This window comes from Pseudonaja textilis, chromosome 8, assembly GCF_049901715.1.
Source record: "Pseudonaja textilis isolate UNSWEBS1 chromosome 8, rPseTex1.2, whole genome shotgun sequence".
NCBI classification, from domain to species: Eukaryota; Metazoa; Chordata; class Lepidosauria; order Squamata; family Elapidae; genus Pseudonaja; species Pseudonaja textilis.
The window spans coordinates 51,393,857-51,409,159 of record NC_141997.1 but is presented as its reverse complement, the minus strand read 5'-3'; the positions used below and the strand labels follow the sequence as shown (position 1 = coordinate 51,409,159).

Genomic DNA, 15,303 nt, shown 5'->3' with positions numbered 1-15,303 from the left:
TCCTAATGCTCTGATGGTCAAAAAAAATCCTTTCTTCGTGAGCCCCTAGAAGCCAAGAGGAACCTACGTGCCAAATTTCAAGTTTGCAGCCTTTACGGTTCTGGAGATTTCGTGATGCATGAGTGGTATTTTGTTTTTATATATATAATTTTACCGAATTTATCTGCCCACTATCTCATTTCAAACAACTCTGGGCAGCTTCCAGCTTATTTGGCTTATAATTGATGTAAAGTAGGATTTAATTCATCAGTTAATTAGATTACTTGATTTATATACTGCCAATGCAAGATAGCTTGCAATTTTAAACCACAAACGTTAGCAGAGAAGTACAAAGTATTACATCTCACAGAGAAAGACAACTTGACTCCTGTGAACAACCCAGCAGCAAATTCCTTTCCAGTGTCGATTCTTGGTTCGCCTGTAACACCAAAAGTTTGTTTAAACGAAACCAACCCCTGCTTTATTTCTCCTCCTGGCTACCGGGATGGGCGTGAATAATCCTAGAAGTATAAATGAACCTCATTCTTTTTTATACATCTAGGATTAAACTATTTGTTCTTGCGTTTGGTTGTTTTGATAAAGTCGCCGATTCGTCACCAAAGGAGCACAATGCACTCGGCACCCACCTTTTCCTTCAAGGATGGCTGCAATGAGATTGAAACTTTTTCTTTATGCTTTGATGAACTGCAGATTAGGACTTTGTCCAAATGCTAAACCGTACTTAATTTTAACAATGGATTCTTTAAAACAAACTAGTTTCGCGGGTCATAATTGGAAGTTGCTTTGTTTTGCTAAAACGGTTCAGATCAGGGGCACTTTTATTGTAGTACTGAGCAAAGCAAAAAAAAAAGAGAAGCAAAGATGAGAGCCAGTGGTTATGGTGCCCGACTAGAAAATGGGAGACTGAGAATTCTAGTTGCGAAAGCCAACCGGGTGACTTTGGGCCAGTTTGTCTCTCAGCCCGGTCCACCTCACAGGGTGATAGTTGTGGGGGAAAACAGGAAAGAGCAAAGTGTGCGTTGGACATATTCGCTGTCTTGAATTATTGACAAAAATAGTAAAAGTAGATACAAATGAGTAAGTAAAAAATAAAAGATTCTAGACTCTTATCAGAATGGACTGGAGTGGAATGGAATAACTTTATTGTCACTTTGAACATAAGTGTCCATTCAAAGTGACAATAAGGTTATTCTATTCTATACAATAAAGTTATTCTGTTCTATAATTGGCATACATTAAAAATGAAATTTTGTTGCATACAAGGCTTAAGGGTCACCACCTCCAATTTTACACTACATAAAAATGGCATAAAATAAAAATACAATGAATACAAATACTTGCATAAAAATAAATACAAAATTGTGTGTCTATACTATACTAATATTATATTATATTAGACACCGAAACAACAGTCTAGTTTGGATGTAGACATGTTTATGGCGAGAAGAACAAATCTTGTGAGTTTACCAGACAGATGGCCTAGGGAACAAAGCTCTCCCAGAATCTGCAAAAGTCCTGCTAGAAATACTTCGAAACCTGGCACTTTCATAAATTACATTTAATGGCTGGTAACATTTCTTCAGTGCCAGTAGAAGCTATCTTTTGGGCAGGTCTGTGGTGCCAGTGATGGCATGTAATTCTGTTTAAAAAATTCATTGTAAGGGCCCCTAAGTAGTGCCAGTCCAACAATTCATCATTAACGCCTCTTTTCTTTTTTTTGATAGAACAAGAAGAGAAAGGAACCTGTTTTTACCCACTATTGTGATACATGCGACCGTGGCTTTAAAAACAAGGAGAAATATGAGGAACATATCGCTCAGCACAAGCAGGTGTGTGTGTGATTAGAGCTGCAGGCAGCATTAGTTGCATAAATTATTGAATAACCGTGGAGTCTAACCTTTCAAAGCTGGCATGGAAGCTTGAAACACAAGCCTGTTTCACACATAAGCACTGCAAGCCAGGAATTTTAACTGTGGTTCGCCCCACCTTGGGCGATAATTTTTCCACCCAGCCAGAAGAGAAGCCCCTGTTCCAGAAATGACATTTGCTGTCCCAGCTAACCTCAGTCAGTTAGTTAGTTCTGATTTCTGTAGAATTGCAGCTACATTGTGAGAGAGATTACTGAAGTGAGCCCCCACCTATGTACTTTGACGTTTTAATATTTATTGCTGTCTTCGATGTCAAGATTTTGAAATAAGGATTGTTACAGATTGTTCCATTAAGCTGGGGCTAAGCAGCACAACTTCTCGGGAATTAGAGAATAAATCCATTTTGAAAAAAAGAGGAAAATGAGGAGCGGTGAGAATGCAGAAGAAATGAAGGGGAGAGAAAGAAGAATCAAAGTGTAATTTCAACAGAGGCGGTACTGCCATTTTTTTAGTTTGCTAAACTGATTTGAATCTCTCTCCTTTCAGTGTACTGAAGATGGCTGTAACTTTAGAGCACATGAGAAGCTGGTTCAGATTCATTGGAGAAATGTAGGTATTTGCCTGGTTCAGATCGATAACTCTTTTCTAAGAATTTTCTTCTCGGTTCTTCTCTATTTTATACATCTTGGGTTTTTGGAATTTGACATATCTGCAAATGTTCGTTAAACAGTTGCAGTGAATAAACAGCAGAACACTTTTATGGAGCTGTTTTGAAGGCTGTGGAATGAGCTTGAGATATTGCAAAATGTTTGGTCAAGACTTGAGGCTGATTGCATGCAGGAAGTCCTCAACTTAAGACCACAATTGAGCCCAACATTTCTGTTTGCTAAGGGAGAAATTTGTTAAGTGAGTTTTGCCCCCATTTTAGGACCTTTCTTGCCACTGTTGTTAAGTGAATTACTGCAGTCATTAAATTAGCCACACAGTTGTTAAGTTAATCTGGCTTGCCTATTGTCGGAAGGTCAAAAAAGGGAAATCACACTGCAACCGTCATAAATAAGAATCTGTTGACAATCCCAGCTTTGGATTCATTTTTTTTCCAGTTTTAAATACATCAGTTGTCAGAGTTCCGACGCATGCTCTAATTCAGGGGGTCGCCAAACTTTTGGACCGTAGGGACCACCAAACTCATTATTTTAAATCCCACGGACCAGAGACCCTGGGAAAATCCCCCCCAAAAAAGGTCTGCAGGAAAATTCCCCACCCCGTTTTCCTACCGATCGATCGTTCTTTATTTGGGATTGCAGGATACCGTCTCCAGCTCCGTTCTCAGGGGGAGAGAGAGAGGAGAGACTTTTGGCTTTGTGCAAGGAAAGCAGCAGAAGCAGCAGAAGTCTTTTTTTCTCTCCCCCAAACTCCACCAGAAATGAGTCTTTGTGAGAGTTGTTGTGCCAGCACAGCCTCTTGGAGCAGGAGGCCTTGCAGTGTCCCAAAGACTCATTTCTGGCAGAGTTTGGGGGAGAGAAAGAAAGACTTTTGCTGCTGGCCTTGCGTGCAGTCAAAAGCAGAAGGAAAAAAGCAGAAAGAAGCAGCCCGGTGGCCAGGCCAGGCATGTGGGGTGAGTGGGCAAGTTCCCCCCTTCCCCCCCTCCGCTCACTCCCTCATGTTGTTCACAATGCAAGCGACACAACCCTTGTGTTCCCACGGGCCATGTCGGTGGCACAGCCTTGTGTTCCCGTGCAGCCTGGATTAATTGCTTCGGGGGGACATTTCTCTGCGGACCACCAAAATTTTCTCGCGGACCACCAGTGGGCCGTGGCCCACCTGTTGGCAACCCCTGCTCTAATTAATTTATGAGCCTTGAGCCAAGTTTCAAAAGAAATCCATTGATGTGTTAGGAACAACACGTCGACACTCTCCTCTCCGAAGAATTTTTACCTATTTAGCTTCAGCCAGGCTTCCTAAGGGATTAAACTGCCTTCTATCACTGGGACGAGAGAAACACAGTAGTAATGGGAGCGTATTGGGGTTAGGTTCTCCGATCTGATTTCAACCCAGTATTTTATGTTTATTTTATTTTTATTTTTTTGCAAATAATTTTAAAAGAGGTGCATGTTTCCAAATGCTTGGAGGTATCTTTGTCTGTGTCTCCCTCCTCAGATGCATTCTCCTGGTGTCAAGCGGATCAAATTGGATACCCCAGATGAAATTGCAAGATGGAGAGAAGAGAGGAAAAAGTGAGTAGTTCATTGCCGGAAACGATACAAATGTTAAGTTTATTAATGGCGGAAAAGGAGAGCGGACGGGTGGTGGTTGTTTATTTGCCCAAACTTCTCTTGGTTCCATCTCTCTGCCTTGCAGGATTTGCAGGATGTAAAATTTTAATTTGCAGGATTTATTTATTCCCCCCCCCCCCCCCCCCAAGCAATCGCAGAGAGACCTCAACTTACGACCATAACTGAGTTCAAAATTCCTGTGATGACTCAAAGGGTTGTGGCACAAAGGCAACACAGTCAGATAAGCAATGAGTCCCTTTATTATCTCCAACTTTGCCCCCAATGTCCAGGTTATTCTTCTGGCTGGAGAAAAACTCTCCCAGGAACAACCTTTGGCTGCAGAAAAATTCAGTCCAAAACAGGGTCAACACAAACTGTAACTTAAAGTCCAAACAAGCCAAACTGAGCTAATTAGTTTGGCAGGGCAGGAGCAAGACTTTCAGACTGGAAGGCACAGCAAAATTCACAGTTGGGAAGATGCCAGGAAGACAGATAAGCCACGACAATACAAGATAAATTCACATTTGCTCCCAGCGGCCTGCCGCACACAGCCTGCCTTTCTTATCAATTGTCTTCCCAGTTGCATCTAATGAAGGGAATCAGGGCCCTTTCCTCCCCCTGTAAGCCAAGAAACCCACGTTGCTCCCTTCTCCGTTCTTCCCTGCGTGCCCTAGGATGAAGAGGGGGTGGGCCTGGGTCTTTCTCTGAACTCCTCCTCCCTTGTTCTACCTCTCCCCTGGTCTGCCCAGCCTGACTTTGCCCTTCCCCAGTTTCCTCCACAACCAATAGAGCCACACTCCCACTCCCTGTCAGCTTTTCGCCTTCCTCCTTGGATTCAAATTCTGATGGATACTTTCCCTTAATAATCCCCAGAAGAAACAATTCAGGCTTTTAATTCTATTTGGTAGTGTGTAATTTCATTTATCCATTTTTGTATTTTTGATCCAGTATTTTTTAATTTCCGGGCAAAGAGGAGAGCCATTTCGATTAGGGTTGTGATGAATGAATGAATGAATGAATGAAGGCCGATGCTCAAACTTACTGACTGCTTCATTGTCCTAAATGGCCTGCTAATTCAGCCTCTTGTGTCTTGCTGTAGAAATTTCCCGACTTTGGCAAATATTGAAAAGAAGAAAGCATTAAAGGTGGAAAAAGAGAGTCGAGGAGAAGTGCTGACCACTTTACAATTTGGGTAAGACGTAACCTCTTGGCACTTCTTAGTAAACCCGAATCGTAATCAGCTTGTCATCTTTTTGAGTTTTTGAGGCCTATTTTTCAACTCTGGGGTAACGTGGGAAGCATCATTTTAAAATGGCTGCTCCTTGGGGGGTATAGCTGTTCTCCAGATGGGTGCAGGGAGATCCCTTTAAACCCCACTCCAGAATCACTGGTTCCACTCTTTAAAGATTCGTGGGCATTGCTCTCCTGCCAGAAATTGGCTAAAGGAGAATAGAGCCTCACTCTTCATTCTGGGACAGAAAAATCTGTCGTTCTCCTGGACTGAGCATTTCTTGAATTCTTTGATTCTTGGTTAGAACAGTGAACGTTTCAAAACGTCTTGTAAAAAACACCCCAGGGATCTGGGTGTTTGTGAAGGATGGCAATTTGCACATCTCACAATTAATCCAAGAAGTGGCCTGGAACAAACGTTCTGTCAGCGTTCCTGTGATGACCCAAAGGGGCGTAGCACAAAGACAACCCAGCCAGATAATAAGTAGGGGTCCCTTTATTAGCTCCAACTTTGTCCCCAATGTCCCGGTTACCTTCCGGTCTGGAGAAAAACTCTCCCTGGAATCTGCAACAGCCTTTGGCTACAGATATTCCAGTCCAAAACGGTGTAAACAGAAAACTTTAAACTATAAATCCAACAAAGCAAGATAAGGCAAGATAAGGAGTTCCAGAAGTGAAGTAATATGGCAGTAAATCAGACCAGTTGGGAGGATAGCAGGAACTAAGATAACAGCAGCCAACATGAGATAAACTGAAGGTTTGTTCCTAACAAACACCCTTCCAAACTGCCTCTCCTTAAACTCTCTTCCCAGCTGTGGCTAATGAAGGGAATCAGGGTCCTTTCCTCCCCCATAAGCCATGCAACCCACGTTGCTCCCTTCTCTGTTCCTTCCTGCGTGCCCTAGGATGAAGAGGGGGTGGTGGGATTGGGTCTTCCTCTGAACTCCCTCTCCCTTGTTCTACCTCTCTCCTGCTCTGCCCAGCTTGACTTTGCTCTTCCAACCAGTGGAGTTCCCTCCACAACCAATGGAGCCACATTCCCCCTCCCTGTCAGCTGTCCGTCTTCCTCCTTGAGACTCTGACGAGGGCATGACAGTCAACCCAATAAACTGAGACAAGCATTTCCTCAAAGTTCCCTTTTATTAGAGTTGTCATGTTGGCACATCTGGGAAAACCCGAATCTGAGAGTTCCAGGTTTCCCCCTCATAATTGAAAAGCAACAATCCCTCCCCTGCACCCATCAGTCCATCCCATGGCCCAACCAAATCTTCATCCCCACCCTCCAGGTGCAGGGCAACATGTCCTTGACTCTCTGAGAAAGGAATGTTGTTGAGTCTAATCTTTCACCTCACTATGAAATTCCCCCTTCCAAATGTTTGACTCTTGACGAATGTCTCTTTTCTTTTATGGACACTGAGAGCGTTTGCACCAAGACAAGTTCCTCATGTGCCCAACCACACTTGGACAATAAAAGGATTCTATTCCCGGGCACTAAAATGTGGCAGTGTGGAAGCGTCGTGTAAGTAAAATACGGCTTTTTCTCCCCCATCTCTTTCAGCAAGATGAAGGGAATGTGGAAACCTCCGAACGAAGGTTCTAGGCCGCAAGGAAACGCACAGCGGAGAACAAATCGGCGCTGGAATAAATCTAGGAATGCTGCTAATAAGAAAGGTGCCCCACTCAACCCTTCGACCGGGACCAGTTCCGACAGCCATGAAGCTGAGGAGAAGGTCAGCAGAGAACCTTGTGTAGCTGCAGAAGGCTCCATGACTGATAAAGATCCCCTGAGCATTCTGGCCAGCAGCGATCCTGGTAAGATATGTCTTTGGGTTAATTGGGTTAATTTAAGCAATGACAGGAGAAATCGTGTTTTCTTTCACTCATAATTCCCCCAACACTGTCCAACTGTTTACAAAGTCTGCGTTACTATTACTATTAATCTTCTCATCACTCCTTATCTCCCATCCCCTTTCACTTGAGACTGGATGACTGTAACTTCGTCGCTTGTATCCTTACAATTTATATGGACTGTTTCCTAGTATGATTTGATTGCTTATTTGTACCCTGTGACCATTATTAAGTGTTGCGCCTGATGATTCTTGACTCTTGATGAATGTCTCTTCTTTTATGGACACTGAGAGCATTTGCACCAAGACAAATTCCTTGTGTGTCCAATCACCCTTGGCCAGTAAAGAATTCTTTCTTTCTTTCTTTCTTTCTTTCTTTCTTTCTTTCTTTCTTTCTTTCTTTCTTTCTTTCTTTCTTTCTTTCTTTCTTTCTTTCTTTCTTTCTCTCTCTCTCTCTCTCTCTCTTTCTTTCTTTCTTTCTTTCTTTCTTTCTACCTCCCTCCCTACCTCCCTATCTACCATCTCTCATCTATCTCTCATCTATCCATCCCTCCATCTACCTAACTAACACATTCAGCCCTTTCCAGAGAAATCCCAGAGTCTCTACCCTCCTGCCACTCCGTTCTATTTGCCCATGCTTTATTTTCGCGCCCAGCTTCTTCGTTTCCTTTTGTGCCTTTGGCCGAAGCAGGGCCTTCACTCGCTTACCATCCACGTGTCGAATAAAGCCGTCGATTAAAAAAAAAAAAATGTCTGTTCTCTTTCCCAGAATCCGACAAAGAGGTGGGGACGTCCAAAGATCAAGTTTTGGAAACTAGGGTGGTTCCGAAGCAGCTGACCTCGGCCCTGAGCTCGCTGGTGGTCAACTACGGCAGCTTGACCGAAAGTGAGAGTGAGCCAGACGGTAAGCCCACTGAGCTTGTCTTCCTTCCATCCGGGACGTTTACGGAAGCGGGTGAAATAAAAAGATGTGGGTGTTTGCGCCCAGTATTGTTGGGGGCAAAGAGGCTGACTCTGTAATCCACTTCGAGGGGGCTGTAAAGCTGTGTGAAGAGCTATGTAAGTCTTAAGTGCTAATGCTGGAGCTATTGTCCCTCCCTCCTTCCTTCCTTCCCTCCCTCCCTGTCTCCTTCCTTCTGTCTCTCCCTCTCTCCTTCCTTCTTTCCTTCTCCCCTCCCTCACCCTCTCCTTCTTTCTGTCCCTCCCTCTCTCCTGTCTGTGCCTCTCTCTCATCCTCCTTCCTTCCCTCCCTCCCTCCCCCTCTCCTTTCCGTCCCTCCGTCTCTCCTAACTGTGCCTCCCTCTCATCTTCCTTCCTTCCTCCTCCCTCCCTTCCTTCCTTCCTTCCTTCCCCCTCTCCTTCCTTCTGTCTCTCCCTCTCTCCTTCCTTCTTTCCTTCTCCCCTCCCTCCTTCCCTGCCTGCCTGCCTCCCTCCCTCCTTTCTTCCCTAGTATTGCAGGCTGACTTGGCCCACTGCCAGGAGTTCGAATCTCACCAGGCTCAGGGTTGACTCAGCCTTTCCATCTTTCTGAAGTGGGTCAAACGAGGACCCAGATTGTTGGGGGCAACAGGCTGACTCTGTCAGTTGCTTAGAGAGGGGCTGTAAAAGCACCGTGAAGCAGGATATAAGTCTAACGGCTATTGCTTCCTTCCTGCCATCCCTTCTTTCTTTCTCTCCCTTTTTTCCTCCCTTCCTTTCTCCTTCCCTCCCTCCCTATGGTTTTCTGAAATAATCTGATGTTGCACCCATTTTGAAGTGTGTAGGTTATCCTAAGATTTTCCAAGTGTTTCTTTGCAAGGTCCTCGGTGCTCTCTGAGCTTGGTGGCTTTCTCGCAGACGTTTCATGACCCAGCTAAGTAACATCATCAGTGCAAGAAAACCACCCACCTCAGAGAGCATCAAGGTCCCCACACTTCAACCTTGAGCTGCATATATTCCCTTCTGTCAATAGCAAATAGTTATTTTTTTTCTGCAGCCTTACCTAGGGATTGTTCGTATTAACATTGTTTCTCTTTTTTTGTATGCAAGTAATAAATATCCACCTTATGCAGTCTAAAAGAAACCAAAAGAAACTGTTAGCAATCTGTAACAAATGTATAAATTACAAAATATCTAAACTATAAAAACTAGGGTACTTTAGTTTCCCTTAAAAAAAATTTTTTTTTGATGGGACGGACTTCTCACCTTAATGTCTCATTATGGACCCATGAAGTAGGCTATACACCATTATAGTGACTATTAAGATGACATATCCAGGCCAAACTAATTTTTTGTTGTGCCCCGCCAGCAGCTAGCGGAACTGGCAGGAGAGTCAGACATTGAGGAGGTTGGGGAGGAACCTGGGCCAGTCCTGGAGGCTGAGGAAGGCTTGAACGAGGGTTCTGCATCGGGGGCAGAGATGAGGCCAGGGCAGGCTGGCAGTTATCAGCTGCCTTTGGAGTCGGAGATCAGTGGGGCAGAAGAACAGCTGGAGCCTGTTCCCAGTGTGCGCATGCACAGAGCTGCCAGGAGAAGGGAACAATTACAAACCAAGGGTCGACGTAGGAGTAAGGCCACAGGTGGATGATGAGTGGCCCCTCCCATAGGGATGAAAAGAGGAGCAAAAGGGGAGGGGGCTTTTTCAGGAAACAATTGGTATGTTGCAGCAATGTGAAGATCTGTCTGTGCATCTCAGTAACTCTGTGCCAAGTCCTTCCTTGTCAGCACTGCGTTTGGAAATATTTACTTGGCAGCTCTCCAAGCTAGATAAGGTCTGTGCTCCTAATGACAGCCTTGAAAGGCTGTTTGCCAGGCATTTGGCTGAAGGTGAATGCAAGAAATTCACCTTCGTTTCATAAAAGGACCAAGAGCCTGCTTAGCGCTTTTTGGGGAAGTCAAAAAGGAACATTTTTCATACTGTGCATGAGTGACAGACTTGGAGAATTCACTGTGCCCCAAATGGGCAGCAATTTGTTTAGCTGGTTTTAGACGAAGATTAGACCAATTTATGGCACTTACCAACTCCTCTAGATGACCTACCAGGTCCCTTCCAACTCTGATTATCTGTTATCTGTGTCTGAGTGGGGAGCTTGGAAGATCCGACACTGTTAATCTGCCTCAGATATAAGCATGAATTGGTTCCAAAATATTCCCCAAAAGAAAACGGAGCCAGCCACCTCATTCAACCTTCCACCTGGGAAAAGTTCTCCAGAGAGCTGGTCATGACAATTGGATCCACCTCATCTTCAGTGTCTTTTGACAGATACAGAGATGAGTTTAGGACCAACCGTGCAACCCTGCGGTGATTTCCAAAAAAAAAAAAAAAACCCAAGCAAACAACCCAGAAGTAAAGAACTTGGATTTTATGCTCCGATCGGTTTGTGAATCGGTACTGTGTGAAAAGAGCGTGAAATAATTCTACGTGACGGATAGGTTTGCCTTCAAGCTGTGTGTGATTTTAAACCTGTAACAGAACACATGTTCAGTATTAAAAGTTGATAAAGTGGAGAGCATGGATGATGCTTTTGACTCCTGCTTGTTTCTTAAAAACGTGAGTCAAAGGAGCTTCGGTTTTGCGATCGCCCGTGTTAACCGTAACAGCAATAACTTGATCCTGTTTGATGCAAGGGAAACCTGCCCTTATAATACCCATCATTTCATATCTTTTCATAGCCGTGTGTTATTTTTGAGTCCTTAATGCCTTCATTCATGGCTCAATCCTTTGTTTTAGAGTCCTCCGCTCCCAGAGAAAACGCGGTAACTGGGAACGATGTTGCCGTTCTCAGAAACGCCCCTCGGTCTTCAAATCGCTCTCAAAGCGGCGAGTGCCAGAACCGCCAAGAAACTCCCGGTTGCCCGCCGAACGGGGCCACGTTAGGGAGATCCAAAGCACATTCCAGGAACACGAGGAATCAGAAAAGGCAGAAGAAAACAATGCGGGCGTTGCCAGCCCACCATCCTACTTTGCTAGAAATGGTAAGAGGCCGGTTCGTTTCAGTATTATTATTATTATTTGACAGGTGGTCCTGCACTTACAAGAGGTCCTTTAGTGACCGTTTGAAGTTACGAGAGCGTTGAAGAAAACGTGACAATTTTTCACACCTACAATGGTTGAATAGAGTAAGAGTAAAGTATGGTAGAATAGAGTAGAGTAGAGTAGAGTAGAGTAGAGTAGAGTAGAGTAGAGTAGAGTAGGATAGAATGCAGAATAGAATATGAATAGAATAGAATTAGAGTAGAGTAAAAAATATGGAATAGGATAGCATAGAATGCAGAATAGAATAGAATAGAATAGAATAGAATAGAATAGAATAGAATAGAAGTTGGAATGTAGAATAGAATAAGGAATGGAATAAAGAATGGAATAAAGAATAGAGTAGAGTAGAATAGAATAGAACAGAATAGAACAGAATAAAACATACAGAATAGAATATACAGAATAGAATAGAAAATATATGGAATAGAAGTAGAGTAGAGTAGAGTAGAGTAGAGTTGAGTAGAATAGAAAATATGGAATAGGATAGGATAGAATGCAAAATAGAATAGAATAAGAGTAGGGTAGGGTAGGGTAAGGTAGGCTAGAATAGAATAGAAAAGAATATCAGAGTTGGAAGGGACCTTGGAGGTCTTCTAGTCCAACCCCATCCTTAGGCAGGAAGACCTGCACCATTTCAGACAAATGGTTATCCAACCTCTTCTTTAAAACCTTCGGTGTTGGAGCATTTATAACTTCTGGAGGCAAGTTGCTTCGCTGGTTAATCGTTGTAACTGTCAGGAAATTTCTATTTGTTGCCGCTTCCCGCAGTCAAAATTCAGATGCTTGACAACCAACCCATATTTATGACGATTGCTGGGGTCGTTTGATTGTAATGATTTACATCATTTCAAGGCACTTTTAAGAATCCAGCTAGCCCGGAGATTGGCTGAAATATGATTTATCGATTATTAAATTTGTTTGCTGCTCATCTTGCTGCAATGGCAATCCCTCTTAGTAACTTTTAAAAAATCACCGCATCCAGCTTTGGTCACCGCATTACGAAAAAGATGTTGAGACCTTGGGAAAAAAATGCAAAGAAGACTAAGTAAGATGATTACCATGATGTAAAAAAAAGATGTTGAGACTCTAGAAAGAGGGCAGAGAAGAGCCACAAAAATAACTAAGGGGCTGGAGGCTAAAACATACGACGAATGGTTGCAGGAATTGGGTAGGTCTAGTTTAATGAAAAGAAGGAATAGGGGTGACATGATAACAATATTCCAGTATTTGAGGGGCTGCCCCAAGGAAGAGTGGGGTCAAACTATTCTCCAAAATACCAGAAGGCAAGAGAAGAAACAATGGGTGGAAACGAATCCAGGAGAGAAACCACCTGGAATTAAGAAGAAACTTTCTAACAGTGAGAACAATTAACCAGCGGAACAGAAGTTGCTTCCAGAAGTTGTGGGTGCTCCAACACTGGAGGTGTTTAAGAAGAGACTGTGTGCAGTCAGTTGTCTGAAATGGTCTAGGGCTGTGATGGCGAACCTATGGCACGGGTGCCACAGGTGGCACACACAGCCATTTGTGCTGGCACGCGAGCTTTAGGCAAACTTACTTCATTGCGCATGTGCGCGCCTCACAGCTGATTTTCCGCTGGTTTGAGGCCTTTTTCAGCCTCCCAGAGGCTTTAGAAAGGCTTCTGCAGGCCAAAAACTAGGCCCATTTCGTCACTTCCTGTTTTTCCGGAAATACTGGAAGTGACGAAACGGGCCTAATTTTCAGCCTGCAGAAGCCTTCCTCAAGCCTTTGGGAGGCCAAAAAAGGCTTCAAATCGGCCTCAAATCAGCTAATGAGGCGCAGTGCAGGTAAGGGGTGGGTGAGTGGGGGATTGTACGTGCATGCATAGTGGGCGGGGGGGGCACGCATTGCAAGCGCATGCACAATTTTTGGCACAGGAGCCCAAAAAAACTAGCCACCACTGGTCTAGGGTCTCCTGCTTGAGCCAGGGGGCTGGACTAAAAGACCTCCAAGGTCCCTTCCAGCTCTATTCTGATGGATCAGATGGAATTCAGGACTTAGAATAGACCTCCTGAAAAGCACAGGATTTACCTTAGCATTATTCCAATATATCCGAAGTAAAAAAGGGCGTATAAAAAGGTCTCTTTTACGGAAATGTTGATTTTACGGCGTCTTCGCTCCCAAATCCTTTCCTCAAACTATACACTGCAAAAACAGGTTGGGTTCATCCAGCCTGTTAATGCAGATTGTTTGGTTTGGTGCTGAGCCCATTGTGTTTATTCAAGCAAGCTGCTTTTGAGCATGATACGTGAGTTGAGCTGTAGAGTTCAAAACTCTGCTTGGTGGAAACCTGATAAACTCGAAATCTCCTGTTGACATTCCTCTACCTATTTTTATGGCTGGAAGGCAGGTGACCAGGTTGCCTCCAACCCTGCCTGTTTAGAAAGGCCTCAGAAGGTTCCGGGCTGTGCCTCGATTTACAAACCGTGGGCCTTTCCATCCACTGACCTCAACTCAAGGCTGATTACACGCAGAGCAGGAACAATCAATGGCAAAGAACAGCAAGCCGCTAAAATTCACGGGGAAAAAAAAAATCTATCCGGCATCGTTGTCAAGAGTATATATGAACTGGAATGGGCCTCGGTAACAAGGGCAGCCTTTGAATCGGCATAGCAACTAAGTCAGCCAATGAGGACTGTTTGGAAACTGAAACTAGAAGAAGGCTAGGCGTGGCTCTATATCAGTAGTGGCTAACCTTTTGGGGCTCCCGTGACGATAATTGGTCATTTGCATCCTTTTAGAGGGTCATTGAGGCCACTTGGAGGTTTCTCTGTGTCCTCAGGGTCACCTAAGTGGTGCAAAGGGTACCTGTAATCTGTAATTTTTTTCCTCTGGGAATCCATCCCTACTCCCCCCCCCATTCCAAGGGGGTTCATCCCAAATTGTATAGCTAAAAGTCTGCAGAGAGTCTAAGTCCTCCAGGTCATGATTGTCCCAAAGGTACTTTTTTTTTTTCCAGGAAGCAAAGCAAAAACAAAGTCCAGTTGCCTCCTGAAAAAAAAAAAGTACTTTTGGGACAAGATGGTTTTTACGCTCTTGTTTCAACAGAGCTTCTTGGAGACTTTAATGTTCACCTTGTGCTTTCTTCTTCCTTCCCCCGCAGCTTCTAGCCAAGGACATACGGCACGAAAGGAACGTGGTCCTTCAGTGCATCCGCTACATCCTGCAGAACGACGGCCTGGGATTCCGTTTGGGAAGCCCTTCGGACGCTCCGTCGGACAGCGAGCCGAGCCCCGAGCGCACGCAGAAGTCGGCGGCAGGCCAACCTTGCCAATTAACCCGCCCTCTCGACTTGAACCCGAACAAAATGCCACCGCACGAAGTAGGTCAAAGCGAAGAGGGTGTCTTCTCCTCTCCAGCTGGGGATGAAGATATTTGGGAATCCACAGAGATCACTCATGAAGACAACTAAGTCTTTTCTTTTTTCTCTTTTCTTTTAACCTATGCCTGGGTAACGGTTACCCACCCATCTTTGGATGCTTGCTGAAACGCCTCAGACCAGGGGGTGGTCTCCAACCTTGGCCCCTTTTGAGATTTGTGGGACTTCAACTCCCAGAATTGCTCAGCCAGCTGTGCCTGCTTTTCCCCCCCTCTCTTAATCTCCTAAAGTGGAGAGATTGCAGAGGAAGGGATTACAAGCGAGTAATCTGTGCTCGCTGGAGAATTCTGGGAATTAAAAGTCCACAAGTCTTAAAGTAGCCAAGGTTGGAGACCTCTACCTCAGATTCTACAGTGCAGGGGCATTCAAACTTGACAGCTTTAAGACTTGTGGATTTCAACTCCCAGAATTCCTTCTCCAGTCATGTTAGCTCAGGAATTCTGGGAGTTTGAAGTCCACCAGTCTTAAAACTTGCCAAGTTTGAAGACCCTTGGTCCATTGCATCCAAATGATCGGATGCAATGCAATTGCCCACACTTAAACGAACTCTTTGGACGAAAAAACCAGAACTCCATTAGGCCTCGTGATGTTAGGAACTTGCAATATTGTCCTTCAGGGATTCATTTTTTTTACTTACTGTAAGTGTGAATAAAAATCATATTAAATCTTG

The 15,303-nt window shown here is 44.3% G+C and overlaps 1 protein-coding gene and 1 long non-coding RNA gene across 2 annotated transcripts in view; one reads left to right on the top strand and one right to left on the bottom strand.

The window, feature by feature from the left end:
- The window catches only part of LOC148125195 (uncharacterized), a 22,320-nt gene extending 14,849 nt beyond the window's left edge, over positions 1-7,471 (bottom strand). Inside the window, exon 1 of the long non-coding RNA XR_015744467.1 lies at positions 7,357-7,471. This is a non-coding gene — a long non-coding RNA (uncharacterized LOC148125195). The remainder of the gene's footprint in view (positions 1-7,356) is intronic.
- NUFIP1 (nuclear FMR1 interacting protein 1) overlaps positions 1-15,303 on the top strand; it is a 19,136-nt gene extending 3,833 nt beyond the window's left edge. Inside the window, exons 3-10 of the mRNA XM_087938076.1 lie at positions 1,725-1,829; positions 2,415-2,477; positions 4,029-4,105; positions 5,244-5,336; positions 6,933-7,186; positions 7,991-8,125; positions 10,931-11,175; positions 14,358-15,303. Of these exons, the coding sequence (XP_087794202.1) occupies positions 1,725-1,829; positions 2,415-2,477; positions 4,029-4,105; positions 5,244-5,336; positions 6,933-7,186; positions 7,991-8,125; positions 10,931-11,175; positions 14,358-14,666 (1,281 nt within the window). The 3' untranslated portion in view covers positions 14,667-15,303. The remainder of the gene's footprint in view (positions 1-1,724; positions 1,830-2,414; positions 2,478-4,028; positions 4,106-5,243; positions 5,337-6,932; positions 7,187-7,990; positions 8,126-10,930; positions 11,176-14,357) is intronic.